Source organism: Amblyomma mixtum, chromosome 1 (genome assembly GCF_055824585.1).
Source record: "Amblyomma mixtum isolate Tamu chromosome 1, ASM5582458v1, whole genome shotgun sequence".
NCBI classification, from domain to species: Eukaryota; Metazoa; Arthropoda; class Arachnida; order Ixodida; family Ixodidae; genus Amblyomma; species Amblyomma mixtum.
This window is the reverse complement of record NC_143012.1, coordinates 134,424,705-134,451,324: the sequence shown is the minus strand read 5'-3', so window position 1 is coordinate 134,451,324 and position 26,620 is coordinate 134,424,705. Positions and strand designations below refer to the sequence as shown.

The window sequence follows — 26,620 nt, the reverse complement described above, 5'->3', positions numbered from 1 at the left end:
TTAAAGGCATTATTTTTACTTTCCGTCTCCTCTTCACTGCATCACACAGAGGCATCATCGTGTTCCTTTGTGGCCGGCCAATCACCGCAGCTTCCTCCCAAAGCTGGGTGCAGTCATCACAGTTGGCCGCGACCAGCATCACTTTGAGTTCTGCGGCACACACCAGGGGTCCGGTGGTGGCGAGTCCAGCAACAGTCCTGCACGGCACATGGCACGGTCTTTCAGGGCCGCACCCTGAGGCAGCCCTGTGACTGGCGTGCCCAGCCAGCTGCTCAGTCCATGTGGGCTTAGTCAGGGGGCAGCCTAGCAGTAGTAGTGGAAGCCCTCCCCTCCTCCTCCTCAGGCAGGGGTGCTCAGTTCAGCCAGGGGCCGCTGACGCAGGGTGGTGCCCTCTGCCGGGGGCACGTCAGCTGGAGCGCCCTCCTTGCCCCGGGGCCCACAGCAGGTCTGGGCCACACAGTTGGTGCGGCTGGGGCAGTCCAGCACGCAGTCCTTGTCATCGCTCTGCGAGGAGAATGAGGTCTGCTCTGCTCTACGCACTGCACGGTATTCCGCACACTGCCTTTCTGATAAGGGAGTAATTACTCACTGACGTCCACCCGAGCGCAGCCATACGGCTACAGAGGAAAGCTACACAGCTTTCCTCGGGTGGATGTCAATGAGTAATTACTCCCTTATTACAAATCTACTCCACCTTGGGGGATTCCCCTAAACATTTGACCAACATTGTTCCCACTTCTGCCGGCCCGAATGACGCGGGTTCGATCCCAGCCGTGGCAGCCGAATTTCGATGGAGGCAAAATTCTAGAGGCCCGTGTACTGTGCGATGTCAGTGCACTTGAAAGAACCCCAGGTGGTCGAAATTTCCAGAGACCTTCACTACGTCGTCCCTCATAGCCTGAGTCGCTTTGGGACGTTAAACCCCAATAAACCAAATAAACCAAACTGTTCCCACTTCGAGTTATTGATCAATTCGGTCTCGCCCTACCATAAGCTTGCCATCCCGGTTAGCTCAGTTGGTAGAGCGACTGCTCCGGTGAAGCGGTGGTCCCGGGTTCGAACCCCAGACCAGGACGAATTTTTCTTTAACTGCGAAGTTTCTGAGAAAGCTGTATAGCTTTCCTTTGTAGCTGTATGGCTGCGCTCGGGTGGATGTCAATGAGCAACTACTCCCTTATTACAAATCTACTCCACCTTGGGGGATTCCCCTAAACATTTGACCAAACTACCTTTCTCTTGGCACCCCTGACACAGCTCAAGCAACTCAAGTGCAATCGGACAAGTATTTCACACACGGTAAATAAAAGGCGCTACTGCACACAAAAAGACACGGACAAGAAGGTAACGCAACAGGCGCAGACACTCGCAACTAACTTTATTTGAATGACACTCCCTTTATAGCTTCAAACTGTCACATTAAACACATGCGCAAACCAAAAACGTGTCTTCATTCTGATAAAGTTTGATTGAAGGGTCACTTACACCATCTTTGCCCTTCTGTTTGATACAAAAACTCAAACTTTATCAGAATGAACACAGGTTTTTAGTTTGCGCATGTGTGTGATGTGACAGTCTGAAGCTATAAAGGGAGTGTCGTTGTTCAAATAAAGTTAGTCGCGAGTGTCTGCGCCTGTTGCGTTACCTTCTTGTCCGTGTTGTTCTCTGCGCAGTAGCCCCCCTTTTGTTTACCATGGCTGACTGACTAGCCCGGCAACGTACGCTCTTACGCTATTTCACACACAGTGGGAATGAATACCCTGCCACAGCAGATAAGTTACTACGGCAAATACACTGACTGATGCATATTACTTTCAAGTTTGAAACTCTCAAACTGGTCGCTTCAAACCTGCATGCTTGAAAAACATGTTAGCTCTGCAACACACCCCGTTCACAATTCTTAAGTGGGGACAAGGGTCTTAAAGGTAACTTTTTTATTTATGGCTAGAATATCGTGAAATGTTGCAAACGGACGCATTTTTCTCTTCTGATTCCATAAATGTAGTCATAATTGAGCTGGTGGTCTTAAATCTCACAAAGACTGGAATGTAATTAGGTAATTTGTTCCGCAGCTTTAATGAACTTCCTCATCAATGTCTTTTTAGTGCACAGCCTATCAAATATGAATGTTTACATAAGGGGTTAAACAGTTGTTGGAAAGCGCTTCGTCCTGTGTGTTCGTCCCTTTCTCGTATTTTGCTAGCGTCCACCAGTTCCTTGGAGAACGTATTTCCAACTGGCCCCCGCAGCGGTGGTGGCTGCTCTCACCGGCTGCCCCTCGAGCTGGACGAACTCGGGCTGGATGGTGGTGGAGTGGATGCCCTCGTTGTGGAAGAACTCCTTGACCCGCTCAGCGATCTGCATGTAGTCCTGCAGGTTCTTGCAGCGGATGTGCGCCGAGGCAATGATGCGCTCCCCGGCCAGCTGCCACACGTGGAACTCGTGCACTGCCAGCACCCCCTCCACCTCCTGCAGGAGCTTGCGCTGCAGCGAGTCAATCTGGATGTGCGTGGGCACCGTCTGGAGCAGGATCAGCGCCGAGTCCACCACTGCGCACATTCACCACCACCCATTCACACCTGTGCGGGTGCTCTCTACCCGACAACTTACAAACAACTCAAATAAAAAACTGCTGCTCGCAGTGGCTCTCAACCGATTAGGGCGACGCCTCACTGCATGTTCTTATACTGCTGTCACACGGGCACTTTTGACTGCGATCGAGGCGATCGAAATCGAACTCGATGCAGATCCGGCGTTGCTACACGGCGAATTCAATCGCGATCGACCGCGATCCTGCTCAACCGCATGGAGCACGATCGAGGTTAGAGGGATGCGTTGACAAGATGGCGGCGCCCTGCTCGCCCGCTTCGGAATAAATACATGTCACCGCTGGATTCTTCGACACGATAGCTCGCTCAAATGGTAGCGGTTCGCTTTTATTTTGCACACTCTCGTCCACGCGTAGAGGTTTAAGCGATAACTAGCCCCTGTTTTTCAGATAATTTGGCGATTTTCAAGCTCTTAGGCCTAACTAAATGCAGTGTGTTTACCTCGCAAGAGCGACATCTGGCGAAGCAGTTGTCTTGCTTTTAGTCAGTTGTTACATTTTCTACTATTTGCAGTTTCCCTTCTTGGAACGAAAAAAAGGCTTGCAATGCACAGACCCTAGCTACCAGTAGTTACGGAAGAAAACTTCATCACAGAGTTGATGTGCTTTGGTGCCTTGTCACTAGATGGCGCTACCGTTCACGCGTGCACCGAGCGTTGTTCTGCTGCTGTTCGCTATCGAGTCCACTGCTGGTTGCAGCAGAAAGTAATTAAGCTGCTTTTTCTGCTCATAGTCTGAAATTTTCACAATAAAATTTTTATTAACGATTGTTATTTTTAATTTATTAGACATCGATAGCGATGACACTGGGCGCAGCGCCATCTCGTATGTAGCAATGTAACTAGCTGATCGGAATCGAGTGGATACGTGTAGCAGCTGTCCACCTCGATCGCGCTTCAAACTTCAATCGCGTTCGAGACCGATCACGATCCGAAGTGCCCGTGTGACAGGGGTATTAGCTGCCCCAATGATGTCAGCGAGTCCCAAACTGTTTTCTCTATGCTTTTTTAAGGCGGAAGCCTTCAATGCCTCATCGTTGTAAGCAGGAGTTGTCGACAGAAATGTCACGCTTTTCAATTGGTCGTGACGTCACAGAGCGCGAATTTCAAACGGGGCCAATTGTACTTTGGCTAGTAACCATGCAACCAATCAAAGGGATGGTATAGTGACGCTCCAAGAGGGTCTGAGTTCAGTTAATTGACGAATTAGCCCAATTAACCTTTCTAGTCAGACCAGAAAGATAAATAAAACAGAGTATGAAATTGGCCGAGTTGTGGAATCGAACTAGAGTCTACGGAGTGCGAGACAAGCGCGCTGACCACTCCGCCATGCCAGCTCGGCGGTTCGGAATGAACAAAGGCGCGTCTAGTGAATGCGGTGTCTTCGCTCACTCCCATCTTCCTCCCTTCCCGTTACGGCGAGGTTCAGGCGTCCACCAAGATATGCGAGACAGATACATTTCCTTTCCTCACGAGCAAGGCGTAGAGCCGAATGGGTGATGGCATTCTGTGGACTCCCTGGCAGCGTCACAAGACGCTGTCGCGTTCCACTCTCAGAGGCAAAGCTTAAAGGGACACTGAGGAGAAATTGAAGTTGGCTTGTATCGACAGAATACCAGCTCCTGATTACAAAAACGCCACTCATACTGACAACAAAGCTCTTGTAACGTAGAAAAGAGCAAGAACCAAAATACAGGTATCGCCGCCACAGGCCAAACTCGCAAGTACAAGCGTGATGAGATCATAGAACAAAACAGTGTTGCTAGAACGAATGGTTCTAGCAACACCAGGAACCGAGAAACCATGCATCACTGAGGCGCAGCCAATGCATGCGCAAATCTCCTTGACGTCGCCAGATGGCGCCACGTGCCCGGCTGCTACGCGCGCTCCTGAAGCATCGGGACAAATCAGCGCCTGTTTTCCAGCGGTAGGCGGGCTCCCGGTATTCCGCTAGCGGTAACAAGGTACACGGTATGCTAAAGGTGTCTATTTGCGAGAACTTCGTTGACGACTTCGAGAACGAGATCCATCGTAACGCTGGCAAAACGCCAGTGCAAACGTAATCGAAGCGACTGTAGCGACGGCCGCAATAGCCGATAGATGCCTTCAACGTGCGGCCGGCGGTAGCTTTCTTTTCGGCTGCTGCTAGGCCGCACTACTGGCCGCCAGAAATCACGGAGTCTGCGTTACGTCATGTGCACGTCATGTTTCACGTCTCTTAGTCCTCTGTCGTCATAGACGAATCCCAAGTTTGAATCAGAGCGGCGGGAAAAACTTTTTCAACTTCAAATCCAAATTTCTTAGAAATAAATGCATCTTTCGCTGCCGGCCAAGTGGCAACAAAGCCATGACATGCCGAACTATCGGATTTTACTATAAAAAAAAATATTAATAGTGCTCTCCTCAGTGTCCCTTTAACATCTTAACCACACAACAGTGACACAAGCAGCAACACCGCGCTTAAGGCTCTCGCCTCACCGCACTTTAGGTCAACAAAGTGCCCCCATGAATTTTTTTACCTCGCACGTAAGCGCGTATGAGTTGAGGGGGGCAGGTGAGGAGAAGCATCATTAGAGCGCTAGTACCCCCATGTCGGAAAAAAATTCTCTGGCATTGGTGACTGCTTGAAGCCTCACAGACGGAGCAACTGGCCATGCTCACAACTTACACCTAGGTCACGTAACCTTGTGGCGTCATCACAACCTGCCCAGCAGATTCTGAGAAAGCTGACCACTGCGGCAGTTAAATTAATGAATGGTAAAGCTGAGAATTGCCAATTCTGCATATATGGGCATTAACTAGGTATGTGCAATTACAGTAGCTGACTAATTTTTTGGACTTCAATAATTCGGACTTGCGTAATATTTGGACTTCGCTGAGGAACTGTCGTGCACCTCATAGGGACGTGTACATTTTCACGACCGCTGTTTTGGACTTTGTTGAGTTTTCAGCCTAAAATAGACGCCGACAATCCTTCACCCTTCCCTCCCCACCGACTACATACAGCTTCTGTGTGCAGTATTCCGCAAACATTGACCCCAACCACCGCGACCTGGGCCCACGCATCAACCTTACATCTCCTCGGGACAGCTACCCATGCTTTTGTGGGGCACAACTCCCACCGCTGCCCTCTTCAGCCACACTAGCACAGGCCATTTCGTGTTCTCACCGTCCCAACCCATACATCGTAGATGTCGCCCAAAGCTACAGCCTGGGAGTGGCTGAAGCCTCCTCAACAAGAACTACTCTCCTTCCACCCAAACTCTGCCAATGTCTCGGCACCGTGCAGCTGGCACCCCGGTACACCCCTCACTCCTCGCATGGGGGGGGGGGGCCCTGTAGCAGCGCCCTCTCTGGATGACTTCACAACCTCACCAGTGCTGCGACGAGGAACAAAGAGAAGGAAGGACAGGGACAAGCGCTACTAACGACGGAAAGTTTATTTGAAAAAACACACAGGGTGATATACTCTCACAGGACAACCCGAAGCGCCTGCGCTTCCCGCAAAAAAAGCACAAAAAAAGAAGGAGTTGTGTGAAGCCTATCACATTCACAAGAGCAGCGACATGTATCTATCCTATCCATGAGTGTGAGATTTCGTATCTGGATTGATAACTTTCTTTTGTATGCTTTTTTTGCGGGAAGCACAGGCGCTACGGGTTGTCCTCTGAGAGTACATAACCTGTGTGTTTTTTCAAATAAACTTTCAGTTGTCAGTAGCGCTTGTCCCTGTCCTTCCTTCTCTGTCTTTGTTCCTCGTTGCAGCGCTGGCGAAGTTGTGAAGATGTACCAACTAGCTCAGATCACGGTTTTGCTCTGGATGACTGGAGCAGCCGAAAACGACCAAGTGACACAAGCTGCGTGCTGGAACACTTGGGCACTGAGATGGCACTCCGACGAAAACGAGGCATTAAGAGAAAACTTGTTCTTAAGTCTACAACTTTTTGGTTCGCATAAATAAATAAATAAATAAATAAATAAATCTTGTCATAGAAAAATTTTACTGCTTAAAAATGAGACGCAAACGCATGACGTTCTTTATGAGCTTCCAAGGGAAGTAGGAACCATGTCACTATTATGCAGTAACAGTATATGTGCACTTCACTTGGCAGAATTCACATAGCTAAATAAAGGTAGAGGTCTTCAATATTATAAACGTACTATCAGCCCACTGAACAGTGGCCCTTCACTGATCACCATCTATCTCGAACTGCTTATCCATTTTTATGGTTTAGTTTTGGTTTATTGGGGTTTAATGACCCGAAGCAACTCAGGCTATGATGAGGGACGCCGTAGTGAAGGTCTCCGGAATAATTTCAACCACCTGGGGTTCTTTAAAGTGCACTGACATCGCACAGTACACGGGCCTCTAGAATTTCACCTTCATTGAAATTCGACCGCCGCGGCAGGGATCGAGCCCGCGTCTTTCGGGTCAGCAGCCGAGCGCCGTAACCACTTAGCCACCGCGGTGGAGCTTATCCGTTTTTATGAGTTGAAGAGATCATGACAGTAAGAGAATACTGTCGAGTCTCACTCAGTCACACCCCTGTGAAACTGATCAGCAACTGCACGTGAGCAACCCATTTTGTAAGCCTCACAACCCCTGAACAAGGAGTGACATGAGCAACTTGAGTTGGCCTGCAAGCAACACGCATGGCGAATGCTGCACCAAACACAGTGTGTGGTTCAATTCCTGCCGAGCTGCAAGGTCCCGCCATGCAAGCATGAATTCTCTCACGCAGTCAGCCCATCCACTGGATGGACTGCACTCCATCTCATAACACTATGGTTTTGGTTTGGTTTGGTTTTTGAGGAAAGGAAATGGCGCAGTACCTGTCTCACATATCTCGGCGGACACCTGAACCGTGCTGTAAGGGAAGGGAGGAAGGTGGGAGTGAAAGAGAAAAAGAGAGAAAGAGGTGGCGCAGTAGAGGTCTCCAGAATAATTTCGACCACCTGAGGATCTTTAACATGCACCGACATCGCAGAGCACACGGGCACCTCTTGCGTTTTGCCTCCATCGAAACGCGGCCGCCACAGTCGGATTCGAACCCGAGTACCCTGGCTCGGTGGACGGGCGCCTTACCACTGAGCCACCGCGGCGGGTCATAATACTATGCTCAACCACGTTTTCAATAACTGTGGGAAAAATAGTCACAGCATTTGAGGGACAAATAGTCACAGCATTTGAGGGACTATCTTCCTTGGCCATGCAAACAACATGCAAGCTGAAGGTGCACAGAGACACCTCACTTACAGAGTGGCGATGTTGACTTCATGATGAGGCACACCATCACCAGGCTGCATGGGAGAACACGGAGATGAGCACAGGCTTCCCAAACACTTTTTCGACACAGTGCTGCTGCTGCAATGGAAAGCTCAGCTGCTCAGCAGCTTCTCGCACCCAGAGAAGGAGTGGCACATCTGCCACCCAGCAGCTGAGCAGAGCAACTCTGCCTGTGCGCACAATCTCATCTGCTTCGTCACTGCGGTCCGTAGGACGCTGCCTTGACATCACTGAAGAACTGGCAGAGCTGTGCTCTCAGAGTAACATTCAACAGCTGTCTTCACACACACAAATACCTGACTACAGTCACAATGCCACATTTGCTACATTTGCTGTGTATATTTACAAAGAAATAAAACTGAATCTGAATTCTTTCAATACAACATTCATTAAACGTGACCTGCACTCCCTCAGATATACACGGTATGTCACTCCTCGCATTAGAACTAATTACGGTATGCAGATGACCTCGTACGCTGTTTCAGTCTTAAATAATAAACTCCCATTCATTTACACCTTGTCTCAGGGTTTTGAAAGCTGCCTGTTCGTCTAAAAGTGTTATTAAACTTTACTTTCTTTCAACTGCTTGTATCTAACGTGGTTCTCTCATTTCCCTATTTGCTCGATACGTTATGTCTAAGGCCTTGTCCGCTGTGTAGTGTTTCATGCAATGCATGTCTCATGCTTCAGTGGGTGCATTCATTTAATTTTTTGTGTTGATGTAAGTTTCTTTTTAAACATTGCCCCACAGTGTTGCTGCTGTAAACGTATATCTGTACTTACGTTTTCTTTTTCTTTTCTTTGCTTGGGGACCCGTCAGGCAGAATTTATCTGCCTTTTCCGGGCTCCGGGATTTTTGATAATCCAAAATAAAATAAAATTCAATTCAATTCAACTCTTACCAGCAGTGCATAAATATTCAGACATGTCGCACTATCCCCAGTGGTGGCACACTGAGCTCAAACTAACCTTAGCGGCAGAGTTGCTGTTACTCGCAGTATTCAGCCATGGTTGTTTGTTAATTACCAAAAACCACATACAGTGTTCCATATTTATTTGTCCACGCTGTCAAAAATTCTCCTTTGCAAACTAATGGCCTATTTGGGCTCAAGCACCGACCACAAGGTAGCTTATGGTCTTATGCTCCGATAAATAATTTAACACAGGAAGTTGCCTGAATTGCTCGTAATCGGCAAAAAACTGCAGTTGTCTGCACGCAGAATTTTCGTTGAGGTGTGTGGAAAAGGCGATTCAAGAGGCTGTACCATGTGGCGTACTGCGAGGCCACCAATGTCCCTGCTCGCAGCTGGGATCGCTCTCAGAACCCCACATGGCACATCCTGTCAAACCTGCTGCTCTGCTCGCTTTGACAAAAAACCCTGCGTGCAGACGACTGCAGTTACTCGTCGATTACAGACAATCCAGGCAAGTTCCAGTGATAATCAGTTCACTTAGAATCAGTTCAAAACCGCGGTTGTCGCTTCATTCTTTCCAACTATCATCGCACCAGTAGTGTAACAGCCATGAAAGCTAACCTTTCCCTACAGCTTCTTTCCCATCGCAGGTCAATAGCTTCATTATGTACTTTTCACGAAATTGATCACAATCCTTTATCACAACGCCTAACGCCAATTTATCACAATGCCTAACGGCCCTGAAAGTAACTAAATAGATAAATTACCATGCAGTGGTAACCTAGTGGCTCAATCCCCAGTGGGTACCCACTGGTGATACAATGGGTACAAGCTTTCCCATGGCGTGGTGCTTGGCTAATCTGGGGCAAAATGTGTGGGCAATGGGTCTTGGACCCCACTTTAAGTAGCAGAAGATGCCCTGTGAAATGGCACTCTTTGGCCCCAGACGCCCTTGCTCCATAAAAAAATCGCAATCAAATGATTTCTAGATGTACTCCGACTGTCATAACCGACCTTATGGTTGGCGGTTGAGCGCAAACAGGCTAGTGCAGGAATTTGGTGCAGGAGAATTTTTCTGCACACCGGACAGGTAAATGTGGAACACGCTGTGTGACCTCCACCTCCCTTCACATGGCTGAGGTGTCACTGCCAAAGAAGTCCCGTAATTACGCTCCAGTATTAAGTTACCGAGTATTCCTTAGTCTCTTTGTGTCCGAGTTCTTTCACTATTAGCCAATACACTTCGTGACATATCGTGAGAAACCACCTGTGGAAACTTCTCTGAACCAAAAACAAAAAGACGCAGAAAAAGAGAGCTGAAAACAATGCATGAACACTGTATGTACTCACATGAAGAACCCACCCACTACTTATGTCCATGAAAATTTACTTTTGAAGCTTCACTCTGCTAGGCATCGCTGTGTGTGCAATATCACGAGCATGACTGGCAGGTGGCCCCCAGACAGCAACCCAGATAGGCAGGCGGGCCAACTAGGTCACGTGACATTCCGAAGTCATCACAAGCTGCTAGTGAACAAACTGGCTGGTTAGGTGGCCATTAAATTAATGATTGGCTGCTCAGTAAGAGCAACATAAGCCCCACAAAGCACATCACTCTATAAACACCTCCCATCCCAGGGCAGTGGGGCATCGCTTAACCGCTGCACCAGGAAGAGTGTGAAGACTCCCAGGGATCTATGAATGTATAAAACAAGAGAATGACCTTCTGTATATGTGGGAATTACCCCAGTACGATATTGCGTGATCCTTAAGGCGGAGCTTAGGTGTCCCCCCCCCCCCCCCCCCCCCCCTTTTTTAACTATCAGCTGTTAGCTTTTCATACCATGTTCCTCGGCCGTCTGCAATGCAGACCTCGGCAATGTGCCAAGATGCTGAGTGGTGCCGGTAGTCTCATGGTGTGTTTGTTTATCCTTTGATGGGAGCTCCTGTGGACTTGGCAGAGTGCAAAGACGGCAGTGGCTTGCTCATCTGCATGTGCTTAGGAAGCCAGCGAGCAGCAGAGAGGAGCATAGCAGTTTAAACCAGAGTCCTCTCATCTGCACTGAAATGCCACGAAGGAAGAGGGACCCCCGAGCGATTTGGCGAGACCAACTCATTCTTTCACAACGTGCACCATGGCCAACTCACCACAATCTCCGTCCACATCCAGCCTGAGGGCAGCCAATCGTGTGCTGACATGCACACACTGCCACGAAGGAAGGCTCCCAAGTACCTGAGGGCTCCAGCGACCCCCTGCTATTATTCACAATAGCCCTAGCACCTTTCGGCAGCTAACACAACAAAACCATCCAGACCCTAACCACAGAAGGGTTAAATGCTGGGCTAGTTGGTGTTCAGACTGCACAGACGTATTTTAGCGCAAAAGACGGGACGGCAGAAAGACAGGACGAACATGGGCGCTACTGACAACTGCTTTATTAAAGCGAGAACGAGGCATATAAGTACGCTTCCGGCCTGCGCCAGCGCTACCTACCGAGGAATTTGGAATCTACATAGGAAATCATATAAGATGCGATAGGAAATTTATCTAGGCATTATACAGAACGATAGACGTGTCACTAACGCAGTCCTGTACCCCTTTCCTGATAAAGAAAGCTTCCAAGGTTTCACGGGCTGTTTTTTGAGCACCTATGCCAAGGATTGAAACGCTAAGGAAACGCGGCTCACAATTGGTGCAAGCAGTGCAGTGGTCAACCAGAGTAGTCTGGTTGACAGAAGATGTCACCGAACAGCCTGCTGCTGACAGTGCAGCTGCAACAGACTACGATGCAGCAACAGAAGACGGCCAAAAACCTGACTGCTGACCTGAGAGGCAGTGGGATGGACACTCCGGCAGATACTAACTTCCGCGAGTTTGCTGGTGTTGAAAATAACCTTGGACTGTGCGCGGACCCCACTGATGACGAGATAGTTACGCAGGTGCTTGCACTCCAAGAAAACGAGTCTAGCTCCGATGAAGCGTCTGTCAGTTGTCACCATCCAACGAAATCGGAAATTGCCAGTGCCTTAACACTGCTCTTAAATGTATACAACAAAGCAACGACACTTGCGCAAATACAAGCGGATGTCGTATCACGCAGGCTCTAAGTGAGGTAAGGCACGATCCATGATTATTTTAAAGTTGTTCAATCGAAATAAAGTTTTTTTTTCCTCATTTCACCATTTCTTCGGACTGCTCGTTTATTTGGACATTTTTCCAGTCCCCTTGAAGTCCGAAAAATCAGTCGGCAATTGTCATCACCATCATCATCATCAGCCGCACTACGCCCACTGCAGGGCAAAGGCCTCTCCCATGTCTCTCCCCCGTCCTTCGCCAGTTGCGGCCACCGTATCCCCGCAAACTTCTCAATCTCATCCGCCCACCTAACTTTCTGCTGTCCCCTGCTACGTTTGCCTTCTCTTGGAATCCACTCCGTTACCCTCAAGGACCAGCGGTTATCTTGCCTTCGCATTACATGCCCTGCCCAAGCCCACTTCTTCCTCTTTTCTTTTTTTTTTTTCTTGGTATGCCCTGAAGCTTCACACTGAGCCCAGAAATAGTGCCAGCCACGAGCAGTTTACGGTTGTTTCATGAGGGTTTAACGTCCCAAAGCAACTCGGGCTATGAGGGACGCCGTAGTGAAGGGCTCCCGATATTTTGACCACCTGGGGTTCTTTAACGTGCACTGACATCGCACAGTACACGGGCCTCTAGAATTTTGCCTCGATTGGAAATTAACTGCTGCAGTTGGGATTGAACCTGCGCCTTTCAGGTCAGCAGCCAAGCGCCGTAACCACTGAGCCACCGTGCGGCTTTACCATCGATGAACGGTTGCACAAAACTTGGGGAGATTTCTGGCGCAGGGAGTGTGAGGCCTGATTAGCCCGCATTTCATGGGTAGCATGCTACACTTGCGACGAGCTAGCAACTGGCACATGAACGCACGGCATGTAAAGTACACCAACTGCGAGAAATCATAGAAACTGTCGAGGAGCGAAGCAACGCACAGGGCAGACACTGCACTGGTACAGCACTGCAAACGATGTGCCCAGACAACTTGTGAGTGGACGTACACGACAGACACCTCTATGTTGTGTTCCGAGCGACCAAATCTAAGGTACAGTTCTGCTTAGGGCATAGCTGCATGAAATCCTCCCGCATGTAGGTATATAGGCCTGATTCGTGTATAACCTGCACCTGAGAAAATCTGATGAAAAAAAGTGTGGCTTATACAAGAGTGTATACGGTACACGAACAGATATGGTACATCGTTCATCATTTTTTTTTTAGTTTGGGCACCCCTATAGTGTCCATGTGCTACCCAAAGCATGAAAATGAATGGCAACTCCTGCTCACATCTTTGGGTTTTGCAGCTGTGTGTGATGCATGGCTGCAGCAGCCTCACATCGTTTCAGATACCTTAACAACTTTAAACTGTACAAGAAATGATACCAGCCCCCAATAAGTGGCTCTTAACCAACAAGAAAGAGCAGGTTAGCATTCCTAGCTACTGACATGGGTGGGACTTGAAGACACAGACCTGCGCCTTAACTAGTGATGATGACATCAGCTTGCCTGTTCAGTCACTAATTATGAAGTCTAATCTGCACAGCTTTCAGGGTCTCCTGCGCACTTGACTCATTCCTCTTGCAAGTCAACATCTGACGAATGAAGCTTATTACAGGCCCTTTAAAAGCACAGATCCACACAAACAAATATAGACAACCAATATAAGCTAACGGAAGAGCAGCTGCTGGTTCTAACCAAGAAAAAATTATCCGACATTTAAACTAACGCGTACTGTACGATTTGATTGTATTTTTAACTAATGCACTGATTCACTGTTTTTGCACTAATGTTGTTCTGTATGTTTTTTTCCAACATGAAATGATTGTTCCTTGTTATTCTTCCCATCATATATATTTACTGTACTTCCGAACTGTCGTGCTTGCTGCCATGTTGTTCGGGGAGACGGGGCCAGTCAAGCTGCCCTTGACGCACCTTTTATGCCGTCACCCTCGCCACCACCTCATACAAGCTCTGTACTTGTTGTGGGAAATGAACTGAAACTGAAAGCAACACACTGGCCCTTGGCTGGAACACACAGGTGTCCGTTTTCAAAGCAGTTTCCCCGCGTTCACTGTGCATGCCTGACCGGACGTCCTTCCGGTAACTGCCCACCAGGGCAATGCAACCTGACGAACTACACTCCGTTTCATACACAGCAGGCAATGCTGCGGAGGTTACTGAAGCAGTGCGTCCGTGAAACCATATTACTCCACCATGTATCATTCGTTCTTCTCCAAACTGCGGTCACTGTTTGGACGAATACAAAGAGCAGTGTAAAATGATGCAGTAGCATTGAAAATCACGCTTGAAGCTGTGAGGCGCTCAGTGTTCGGGCTCTCTGGCCATAATTTTCGCGGAGAGTGAACTAGTTTTTGGGCATGGATTTAATGGAAGCGATTTGCCCTACAAACCGCATATCATACCGCCACGTGCACTTTTAGCTTCTAGAAATCTCGACGAGTCGCACGATGAAAATGTGGCAAGAGGTAAAACGAAGTCCAGGAGGTGCCAGTCACGGCACTTAAGATTTGTCGCTAAGAAATATGCTTCTGTTTGCTTTGGTTGTATGGCGAACTACTTTTTGCGTGCCGACTTAGAACAGGCGCGCTAGCTTTGGCAGCGTTGCCTGCTACACATGAAACGGAGCATACAGACGGGGCAGAGGGGACCCACCTGAGGGCTGGGTCCACGTAGTAGCGTTGCTCCCAGGTGGTGAGCCAGATGACGAGCGAGCTGATGATGACCACCACCGAGCCCAGGGCATCGGCCAGGATGTGGAGGTAGACGCCGCGGATGTTGAGCTGTCCGCCCGTGGCCGCGGGGGTGCTCCGGTCCCCCTCGGCCCCTACCTGGCCCCCCTCGCCCACGCGGAAGCGGTTGTCGTTGATGTCCTCCTCGAGGCCCTGCAACACCACCTCTTCCACGGTGGGCAGGCTGTGGTGGTGGCCGCGGCTGTGGCTGTGGCCATGCTCTGCACAGGGACAAGCCACGTTTATTTATTTTTTTATTTATTTGAACACACTGCTAGCCTCACATATGAGGCCATCACAGGAGAGGGACATCATACACACCAAAATAACACAGTTCAAGTAAGTGCAAACACCAAGGCGATCGTAGTCCAGCAAGGCAATATGCATTATACAAAAGCTAAAAGAAAATAGCAAAACAGGAGCAAGTCACATATTTGACGACTTAGGCACGTGAAAGGCAAAAAAACCAAAACAAAAAAACAACCACAGTAACGAAAATGCAGACAAGCTTTAAAGTTAGGGAGCAAGAAATGAAACAATAGCTGCTGATGAATGATACTGTCGTGAGAAACGAGCAATAAGGTTAGAAAAAAAAAAAAAAAGCAAGAGTCAGATAAGAAAGTCAGGATGTCATCTTCATGAAGGAAAAACAAGTACAAGAGTACAGCGCGCCAGCATCACAGTTGTTATTGCAAAACAAAGTGTGATACGTAGGAGATGAAATCTTCAGGTGGTGCGCAGTTGACAGCATCGCAAGGCAGACTATTCCACTCACGGATTGCTCGTGGGAAGAAAGAGTACATGTATGTCTTGCAAGGGTGGAAGAGCAGGCTAGTTGGTACAGTAGTTCATCTTGGGGAAAATAACAGCGCACTCCTAAGACACGGACGAAGAAAGACAAGACGATACAGCGCTGACTTCAAGTGATTATTTTATTGTAGAGCAACATATACAGGGTGTCCCAGTTAACTTTGACCAAGATTTATAAAAAACTAAACATTCTTCAGAACTGGAATCACGAAGATGTTGTTAGGGTTTATCTAAAGTTACAGTACCATTTTTTCGCTCCTCCTACTTGAATAATTAGTCGAGATAAATAAATTAACTTTTTAAATATAGCCTGAAACGTTCAGGCGTCAATAGGAAAGTTGTGGAGTTCCACAAATATTGTCCAACCCAGGCACCTCCAACGGGATAGACTTAGCGTCCCCGTTTTTATTTGGGAAAAACGAAAGCCTGCGGAGTTTAAAAAATACCACGTGACAGTGCGCTTGGTGTGCCTGAATGCACCGCAATTACAGCGCTCTCATCCGTGCTTTGTGAGAAACAGCAATCGCTTCATGCCTTTTGTGCTGCCCAAGACAGAGCTTCACGTTGTGCTTGCTTCCAAGATAAGTGCCAGTGGGTTCGGGCGGCAGTTGACAGAAAGAGCTGCTCCCATTCCAGCGGCGATAATTGCACTCTCACGTTAGCAGAATGCATGCCGAAGAACGATGACAATCTCATGAGTTTGAATTTGGGACCAAGATCCCAAAAAGCAAAGATGCATGTAACAAGCCTGGTAGCGTCATTGCTAATGCGATAGAGAATCGTAAAGCCCTCTTCACAATGCACTTTCCTCCTCGATTCTCGGTCGCACTAGCAACAGTGCCCTTTTTCGCCTAAGCACCCAGTGGTTGGCTGCAGCAGTCAATGGAGGCTGGTTTTTTTGAGCCAGGTCACTGCATTGATGCTGTTTGAAAAAGGACGATAACAACACTGAGAACAGCACTGAGAGCAACTCTATATGAGTAGGCTGCATTTTCTTAGGCCACATGAATTGGAGATAATCAAGTCAAACGAGCCTCTGGCTGAGTTAGCTTGAGACTTGAGACACTTTCTCTGTCACAAGATGTTCTATAGGGTGTATCGAGCATAACACTATGTTGATTCAAACTTCAAGGGACCGGAAAAAATGTTTGGATAATTCAAAAGCTTGAATTAATGAATGCCCAGGAAAAAGCTGTGGATGATTGCTTGCATCACAGTAAATTTACCTGGTGAAAGAATGGGCAATGGTTGCATCATCTTAAGATGGCAACAGCAAGGCAGTAAACTGTTTTTGCGCATTTCCATCCGCACTTTATTGCATGCATACTGACACATGTAAGGGCCACACCTTATAGCTACATGGCTAGGAGTCTGCTCTCAAACACGGAAAGCGTGCGACAGGCTGGAAATCAGACGTGGCCCAGAAGTGCGGTGTGCCTAAATTTTCGTGTGTGACTCCAAGCATCGAGGTTTTAGTGGGGCGAAGTCGGGAAGGTTTCCGGCTGGAGATGAAGCTTTCTCAACAGACGCATAAAGTGAGCATCCCTGAAAAACGTGTGAGGAATGCAACTCCACACGATGTCGTTATAAGTGCTGTGGGCCCATAGCAGCAACAGTAGTGAGGACTAGTAGTCAGATCAGCAAGAACCTTGTTATAATAACCTTGGGTTGTGGAATTTGCGTCTTTATTCATTTATTTTTTCACCTGAGATGGAGGGGGCAGGGGGAGGGTGTCGGCTTGCATTCGTGTAAATACAGTACTGATGCCGGTGCCAAGTTCGTGGTGCGCCAATTATGCGCGGAATTTAAAACATCCGATTTTTTGCGACCAAACTAGAGGTGCGCGCCTATTATGCAAGTAATACGGTAACAAGCTTTTACTCACTCAGTGACAGCATGGAGAGAGGAGAAGAAAGAGCGTGCACACAAAAGCAAAAGAAAAAGATGGTGCCCCAAAGTGAAAGCCATGAGGCTTCTGATGTGGACTGGGAGTATGCAGAACAAACACAATGACACACAGTGCTGCCAGAAACCTACTACTCTAATGCCGCCATTTCATTACCTTCAATGGCCTGCAAGGCTTACCGGTCTTGTTTGTGTGCACTAAGCTGTGTACCATTCGGACAAAAAGCTCAACAGGTGCACCTTCTGGTTCACTTTATTGCATGCATACTGACACATGCAAGGGCCGCACCATATAGCTACACAGATTGGAGCTGTCTGCTCTCAAACATGGAAAGCGTGTTTGCCCTCAGGATAACCACAGTTCTAGTTAGTGTTTACCAGGGGCCAAATGCAATTCACGCTTAACAAGATGCTCCATGGTCCAATACTAGACCCTCGCCCAACAGAACAAGACATCTGCCAACTTGCCCTCAAACGAAGCACAGTGCAATGCACACTCCTGTCGGCAAGTATGTGACAGCCTTAAAGATTGCCAGGAAACAATTTTAGATCCAACAATGCTGACAACAGATGCAAAAGGATCTTGACATATTATTAGCCTGAAGAATACTAACACAATTATCTTTTTTGGCTTTAGTACTGATAACATTGTGCCTAATGAACTCTGTGCACCAGTTTTCAACAGTTTGATCTCGTGATTTTTTCTAGTCATGAACACTGTACTTCCCGCTGCAAGTCGACACGACTTTGGTGCTAAGCTCCCCACATTAATTCACCTTAGTGGCACAGGACAAGCAATTAAAGACAGCAAAACTTTCCTCCGCATGTGGCTATCATTTCACTAATCCAAAGCAGTTGTGCAGAACTAGCTCTTCATCTAGCTCGCGCTGCTTCCCTGCATGTTGAATAATAGAAGACCGGCAAGGCAAGTCCACTTCATAAATCAGGAGGTGACAAGCCTTCTCCACCCCTTAAGGGGGACACTGAGGAGAGCACTATTAATATTTTTTTTATAGTAAAATCCGATAGTTCGGCATGTCATGGCTTTGCTGCAACTTTGCCGGCAGCGAAAGATGCATTTATTTCCAAGAAATTTGGATACGAAGTTGAAAAAGTTTTTCCCGCCGCTCTGATTCAAACTTGGGATTCTCCTATGACGACACAGGACTAAGTGACGTGATACATGACGTGCGCATGACGTACCGCAGACTCCGTGATTTCTGGCGGCCAGTAGTGCGGCCTAGCAGCAGCCGAAAATAAAGCTACCGCCGGCCGCACGTTGAAGGCATCTATCGGCTATTGCGGCCGCCGCTACAGTCGCTTCGATTACGTTTGCACTGGCGTTTTGCCAGCGTTATGATGGATCTCGTTCTCGAAGTCGTCAACGAAGTTCTCGCAAATAGACACCTTTAGCATACCGTATACCTTGTTACCGCTAGCGGAATACCGGGAGCCCGCCTACCGCCGGAAAACAGGTGCTGATTGGTCCCGATGCTTCAGGAGTGCGCGTAGCTGCCGGGCACGTGGCGCCATCTGGCGACGTCAAGGACATTTGCGCATGCATTGGCTGTGCCTCAGGGATTTGTGGCTTCACGGGTCCTAGAGTTGCTAGAACCATTGGTTCTAGCAACACTGCTTTGTCCTATGACGTCATCACGCTTGTACTTGCGAGTTTGGCCTGTGGCGGCGATACCTGTATTTTGGTTCTTGCTCTTTTCTACGTTACAAGAGCTTTGTTGTCAGTATGAGTGGCGTTTTTGTAATCAGGAGCTGGTATTCTGTCGATACAAGCCAACTTCAATTTCTCCTCAGAGTCCCTTTAAGGGGGGGATGAGGGTCTTGAAAACTTTTTTTTTATTTGTAGACATATCTTCCTGAAACTTAGCACCTAGGTATATCAATGAATTCTGAATTCGAATATGCATTTAGATTTCAAATATCTCAGCTGGAAGGAAATATATGGCAAAATAAAATATCCTAATTAGGTCATTTCTTACGGGCCTTTATAGTAACGTATCAGCTAAAGAAATACTTTTTAAGAATAAGCAGACATTTGCAAAGGCCCAAGGCACATCCTAAAGCTAACAAAATGTCTACAAACTCATTTTGTTGATTATAAATAGGTAACAAAGTTGCAAAGAAAAAATGATGTGGCCGTAATTATTAGCCCACACTTGGCCTAATAACTAATATAGCTTGTTTAAAGGAAAAAGAAAGCTTTAGGATGTGCGGTGGATGTTTGGAAATGCCTGCATATTCTTAAAAAAGCTTTTCTTAAATGATAAAATACTATAAAGGCCTGTAAGAAATGGCCTAATTGGGATGTTATTTTGCCATATATTTCCTTCCAGCTGAGATATTTGAAATCTAAATGCATAATTGAAATCAGCATGCTATGATACACCTGCATGCCACGTTTCAACAATTTATGTCACCAAATAAAAAACAAGTTTTTAAGACCCTCATCCCCTTAAATCCACTACCCTCAGATTTCTCCGAGCTCTCTGTACCAACTCCTTCTCGACCAGTGTGCAGACACACAGTGAACGCTTCTTCTGATCGAGAAACAGGCGTTTTGAGAAGCTGCTGCTGAAGGAAACAGACGGAAGATTTTGATTTCCCCTCTGAAAGCAACATTCCAAGAGCTATGTGGAGGCTATAATGGCAATGCTCTCAATATTGAGGGTTGATATGAGGAGGCTCTAATCACCGATATCATCCTTATCACTGCCGTCGCCTTTGCCATCAGAAAAACGTGCTCTGAGAAGTTACTTTCACTGCTGCACTCAACATCATCATTGTCATCACTGTTGGGAACATTGTTTATTATGGGAACAGCGTTCGCCCCCTGTAAACCCCCAGAGATGGTGAAGTCATATTCATGAACCCAGAAGCGGTAAATGGCTGGCAATCACTTAACTACACCATGCACACTGCTAGTTAAGACAGGCATAACAGTAATAACTTGCCATCACACATAGGTACTGAGGTTAACTTACAATCGTTTCAGCATTCGTTGAAGCAACCCCTGGACTAACAGATTTTGTATTCTTGTTGCATTATGTGCATTTACTGGGTATTTTATTCTGCGCTGTTTGTTGTGTTATTTGTGTACATTATTAGCCTTATTTCATACTCTGTTATTACACGCAGTTTGTTTCAAGTGCCTGTGCCGTATTTTCATGCTTGCATCGCCCTCCCCCTAAGTACTAATACCCTCACACGAGGGCCCTTAGGGTAAATAAATAAATAAAAAGTGAAGTCCTCTCCTCCAGAAGAGCCCAGCTGCTCACCCCGAAAGAGGCAGAGGCCGATCATGTTGACGATGAGGCCGGCGATGCCCACGTACAGGATGAGCTTGGGCTCATCGATGATCTCCGGCTTGTAGAAGCGCTTGAGGCTCTCCACCAGGATGGAGAAGCAGAGGGCCACGAGGAAGACGGCGTTCACCAGGGCCCCCAGCACCTCGGCCCGGGCCCAGCCAAACGTGTTCTTGGACCACTTCTTGGGCGACATCTGGGTGCGGGACAAGCACCAAAAGGGTTTTAAACGTTGGTGTTCAGACTGCACAGGCATATTTAGGAGCAAAAGACGGGACGACAGAAACACAAAAGAGCCATGGAAAACATTTTGTGCAGTGTGCTATGAACGTCTACAAGATTCCCCTGTCATGTGCCAAAGTGTACATCGGCCAGACAGGGCACCATATAAACGATCGACTCCGGGAGCATGCAAAAGACATCTGCAATAAGGAACGCACTAATCTGGTTGACGACAGCACTGCTTGCACCAATTGTGAGCCACGTTTCCTTAGCGTTTCAATCCTTGGCAGAGGCGCTCAAAAAACAGCCCGTGAAACCTTGGAAGCTTTCTTTACCAGGAAAGGGGGACAGGACTGCGTTAGTGACACGTCTATCGTGCTGTATAATGCCGAGATAAATTTCCTATAGCGTCTTATAGGATTTCTTATGCCGATTCCAAGTTCCTTGGTAGGTAGCAGTGGCGCAGGCCAGAGGCGTACTTATATGCCTCGTTCTCGCTTCAATAAAGCAGTTGTCAGTAGCGCCCGTGTTCGTCCTGTCTTTCTGCCGTTCCGTCCTTTGTGCTAAAATATGCCTGTAAAGTAATGGAGCATGTCTCCAATCAGCTGGAGCTCACTGCATCTGGCTGCTTACCTAATGCCACATAAGCAAGCACACCCTCACATGCCCGTTCTGCTACCTCTTGTGGCCGACAGTATTGCGGTGCAACAGGCCCAAGCTGCACTTACACTTGCAAGTCGTGACCCACTGCAACGTTCCGAGCAGCTTGACAGTGCCTATGGTCACACTAGCAAGTGCGACCTGCAGGTCGCTTTGCAAATGGCTTCCATTTAAATCTATCATCATTCGAATGAACACTTTCTAATATACAAGGTTGAGTGGATGCACAGCTGAAGGGCAGTTTTGGATCCAATCTGTAAACTATGAAGAGTGGGGCAGAGGAGTGCACGCACAAACACACAAACAAGAGAAAAAAAATTATCACGTACCCCATGCAACCAATAAAAAGAAAAAAAAAATGCAACACACATCCCGTTCATAGCACAGACAACACTGCATAATCAGTGCGATTATGCAAAGAGAAGAGTTTCACAATTATAACAAGTCACAATGATGCACTTTTAAGAGCAACAGCAACAAAGTACAGTATATGATATACATTGCACTACAAATGTGTTAACATAACCTGTGGCCATATACAGTTATTCCATTCATTGCATTTCACCACCATGGTCAAGAAACCTGTGCCAAAAAAGTTGGAGCGACAGCTCTACTCCTCCCATACAAAGCTGGAGGTCATGTGGCTATGAAATCTGACCTTCAAACGAGCAGGAGAGGAGGCTTGGCTCTGACAACATGCCACATGACTTGCCTTGCCTCGAATCACGTTACTCCCTGCACCTCGCCACAGTTGCATATGTGGAGCAGATGGCACTCTCGCAACTGCCAGAAATCTTGTCACGCACCATTCCCTACATAAAACCGCCTGGCATGCGCTTACCTTCACACAAAGCCATGGATGAGCAATGTGCCGCAACTAGTGCTTCGACAACGCATCGCGGCCAACAAGCAGAATCTGATGATGTACAATATGGAAAGGCGTCAGACTGGATTACCATGCTTCATAGAACTTTCGCTAGTCTTGCTAGGTTCACCGTATTAAAAACCAGCGCTTGCGAACACAGACAGAGGATGAGATGAGACACACTGAAGCGCCTTCAGTTTGCCTCGCCTCGTCCTCTGTGTGTGTTCGCAAGCGCTGGTTTTTAATACAATAGACCACCACCAACAAGGCCAATCCTCAACTGTTTCACTGGGTTCAGCCGTGCTGACCCCCAGCTAATTTTTCTCCGTCCTATTGTGCTTGATCTATAAAGAGTAGGAAGAACAGCCTCAGAAAGACAATTGTTAAAGAATGCAGTGCGAAAAGACAAGGACAAACAAAGAAGTGGACAGGACTGGCGCTGACTACCAACACATTTATCCAGAGAAACGAGCAGCTTTTATAATGCCATCCAAGACCCACGTGACCAGATAAAGCAGCAGGCGGGGGAAAACTATCTAACACTGATACAGATTGCTGCACACAACATCGAAGAAACAGCACATTGAGGCGACACAATGTCACCCCCGTACCAAAAAAACTGTATGACTAAATGACCAAAAAGAAACCAGAAAACAGAAGCAACTGCTGCTTGTTTGTCTGAATAAATGTGTTGGTAGTCCCCGCCAGTCCTGTCCACTTGTTCGTTTGTCCTTGTCTTTTCACGCTGCATTCTTCAACCATGATCACTCCACCAACAAGCCCAAACGGCCACTTTGGTTCAGGAGGAAGACCGTTCCATGCTTTCACACTGGTGTACCTCTGGCACCGCTGGTCGTAGTCGTTATAAGAGAGTGGTATATAGAATTTCCCTCCGGACACAGTGCATGTATACCTTTGAGGGGAAAAAAAACATAGTAGATGGAAAGTGCGTTTGGTTGTATCTCATGTTGTACACCAGTAAAATGGTGCAGTTATCACGCAGTCAGTGTAAAGGAATCATTTTAGACTCCATGAACAGTGGCCATGATGGTGTGCCTCGTACTGCTGAGTTAATAGAGCATAAAGCTCTCATCTGATATGCTCATTCAGAACGCATACATAAACTTTGGGTGATGTCCAACATCCGACAATAACCAGAAAAGCAATGTTAAGAAAGGATATCTATACAGGCAAGAGTGACCAGAATGGGCGTGGCGGTATGACCAGTATGCGGATCGATAACCCGCTCATCTTTTTCATGCTGTTTATTGCCGTCCTGCTGATGACACCATATGCGGCCACTCAACCCGACAGAAGCTTGGACGACACAGCTGGTCTTCAATCACAGCTCACATGTGTGGATTACACCAGTGATTCCAGATAGCTAGGGCTGCCGACAAGGCGGACAGGCTGCATGCTTCGTGTATAAATCCGGGACTGGACTTCCCAAGGGCCAATGGGTGCAGCAGCACAACCAGCATGCAGATCAATAACCCGCTCCTCTTTTTCATGCAGGCGAGAAAACGTTACGAGAAATGTTTTTATTCAAACAACCCAGATTTGGTTGTGCTGTCGTGGCCTTATGATTGCTTGTGATTTAGCCTGTCTTGCTATGATAGTGTTGCTGCTGTCCGGTGGCCTTGAGACAAACCCCGGACCCGATAACGACCAACTCCAGGCAGGGGCAATCTTTTCAGGGCAGACCCCTTCCCACAGTTGCAGCATGTACACTTTTTGTCAAAAGTAACCAGGCTCCATGGTTTGCTTCTCATTCGTATAACAGAGCCCTCACGGCTTCCCTAAAGATCAACAATCTGAAGGCGAGGGCAGGGGTTCTTCTTACCACACAAGAGATTTAGAGCATGAGGGCTGGCATAATAGCTTTAATATACGACTGAGAAGGAAAAATGCGCAGCCTGGTTACTCCTGACAAAGACTGTACCTAGAATGCCATCAAAAACTATAGGGAGGGAGCAGGACTGTCTTGGCAACACGCATGGCCAGTTGAAATGCATGAGCAGTGCATGACCCTTCATTTATTCACTTTTATTCACAGATACCTGCAGCGGCCGAAGGCATTACAGCAGGGAGGGGGCGTACAACGAAATCAAGCGCTATCAAGTGCTATAGTCAGGTGATGATACATTCTAACAACACACAGAACAGCCATAAAATACAGCAAAGTCGGGTACCCACATGAATACATTAATGACACAAAGTTAAGATTAAGTGATTCAATGAATAAGAGCAAAGCACGAAACACTTCAACAGATATGCAGTCAACGACATTTTTGGGCAGTTTGTTGCAAACTGATATGACATGCAGAAAGAAAGAGCTCTGATAAATGTTTGTTTGACATTCAACCTTTACAACAGCACAGAACTAACCGGAAAGAAATGTGATGAGCATGTGAACGGCCTCAGAGCCCAAGGGAGCGAGCCATGTGCAGAGGGAGTATGGGGGGACTGCGTACCTTGATGGAGAGGAAGGCGATGACGAGGGAGATGACGTCCGACAGCATGTGGAAGGAGTCGGCCACCAGGGCCATGGAGTTGGTGACATAGCCCACAATGATTTCCACCAGGAAGAAGGCCGTCGTCAGACCAAACATGAGCAGCAGCCGCCCCCGGCGGCCCACCAGCCTGCGGCAACAGCCCCCCCCCATGGCGGCCTTCACCTCCGCCTCCTTTGCACCAGCATCACTCGTCCGCACGTCGGGCTGCTGCTGCCGTACCTGCAGTGTGCACGCATGCCTCAGACCATTCTCCTTTGTCCCCTCAAAGTCAGCCCCTACCGCAAAGAAACACTCCCGAAGCTGCTGTCATGCTGAACAGATGACCTGGCCACACCATCCCAAGTGAGCCCCTTTTCTTCTTCCAATACATGGGACTGTCCCTCACCCATAGTGACCCATAAACCTGGTATCAGCCACTAGATACAACAGCCTTGCACAATTGCTACTGATAAGTCCCCTCATTGCTAAAAGACATCAGTTTCCTTGCAGGTGGCTGTACTCAAAAGATATTCAATGGGCAATGCTGCCATCGCAAATGTCGACTGAACATAAGTATATTCCCCAAATGGGCAAATATTTACTACTGCCACCGACGTTAGTGCCATCAACCAATTTTACATAAGTGAAAGCCAGATTGCATTGCGCGTTAATTATTCACAGCCATTAAGCAATCATGCGTCCATATCTGTTGACAGTTCACACGTTTAAACAATACTCTTCCTCAAGAAAGCGCATATTTACACTTGAGTCAACCGGGCGTCCACAGTAGACTCCAGACATCACCCAGTTTCTTAAAACAATGCTAATCGGCACGTAAAGACAGCTTCGGATGGCCAGTTTCTACAGATGCTGTCCGCAGGCTCCAACTGGCTCGAGAGAGGAATATCCTCGGGCAAAGTGGTGACATCCACTGCCTGGTTGTCAGCTCATCATTCATGCGGCAGCTACCGAAACCAGCCCCTCTGCCGTGCGGAGGACACGCTCTCGGTTTTCCATCACACGATCGACGCCGACCACGTCTCCAGCGCCTCGAGAAACGCGGCGTGCCCACTCCCCGCAACGTGACAGGGCACTGACATCGCGATAAGCGGCCTCTCGTGGCAGTCAGCTGTGGTCCCCGCTATCTCTGTCTGCACCAGTCGCCACCGGGTCTCGCTCACCATGGAGTCGCAGGAGGCTGCTGCTGCGGCGCGCATCTGCTGGTCGCCGACTGCGCGCGGCTCGCACGTTTCGGCCACGGTTGGGCGCCGCCGCCTGAACCGTGTCAAGGCGCACGCAGCCTGGGACGGTCACGCGCGCCCCAGCTGCACGCGGAGCGCGGAAATGCCCGCTTCCTCGTCGCCGAAATGCTGCTGACTCACCTCCGATCGGGGCTGCGAAGACGTGGACCAGGGGCTAGCTGCTCGGCCGCCCAGCAGGGAACCGCTTTGCACACATCACCAAACGCACTTTGCGCACCGCACTACTGGTTTCACCAAGCACCAGCGCCCTTCCCCGCGTCACCCCCGCCGCCTGCGTATGCACACGCCGGATGCGAAATCGCCAGCGGCAGTCAGTCAATCCCGCGTCTTCCGCCGGCTCGTCTCCTTCGCCCGGCGGCCAAGGGCGCCGCGATCAGCCTTGAAGCCGGCACCGCCGTGCATCGACCGCTGCTGGGATCCACCTCCATTCACGGCCCCTTGCGGGCCAACACGGCG

At 48.2% G+C, this 26,620-nt stretch overlaps 1 protein-coding gene across 2 annotated transcripts; it reads right to left on the bottom strand.

The window, feature by feature from the left end:
• On the bottom strand, positions 1-26,620 carry LOC149367656 (proton-coupled zinc antiporter SLC30A1-like). Of its 2 annotated transcripts, none has more exons than XM_089556525.1 (7): positions 26,285-26,620; positions 24,882-25,142; positions 20,634-20,856; positions 14,549-14,846; positions 7,862-7,905; positions 2,266-2,546; positions 1-504 (listed from the first exon to the last, which is right to left on the bottom strand). In XM_089556525.1, exons 2-7 carry the CDS (start codon positions 25,071-25,073, stop codon positions 340-342), a joined length of 1,203 nt encoding a protein of 400 aa, XP_089412651.1. In that variant the 5' UTR covers positions 25,074-25,142; positions 26,285-26,620; the 3' UTR covers positions 1-339. The 2 variants fall into 2 exon arrangements, with proteins under 2 accessions (XP_089412651.1, XP_089412641.1); XM_089556515.1 differs by lacking the exon at positions 26,285-26,620 and adding an exon at positions 26,084-26,275.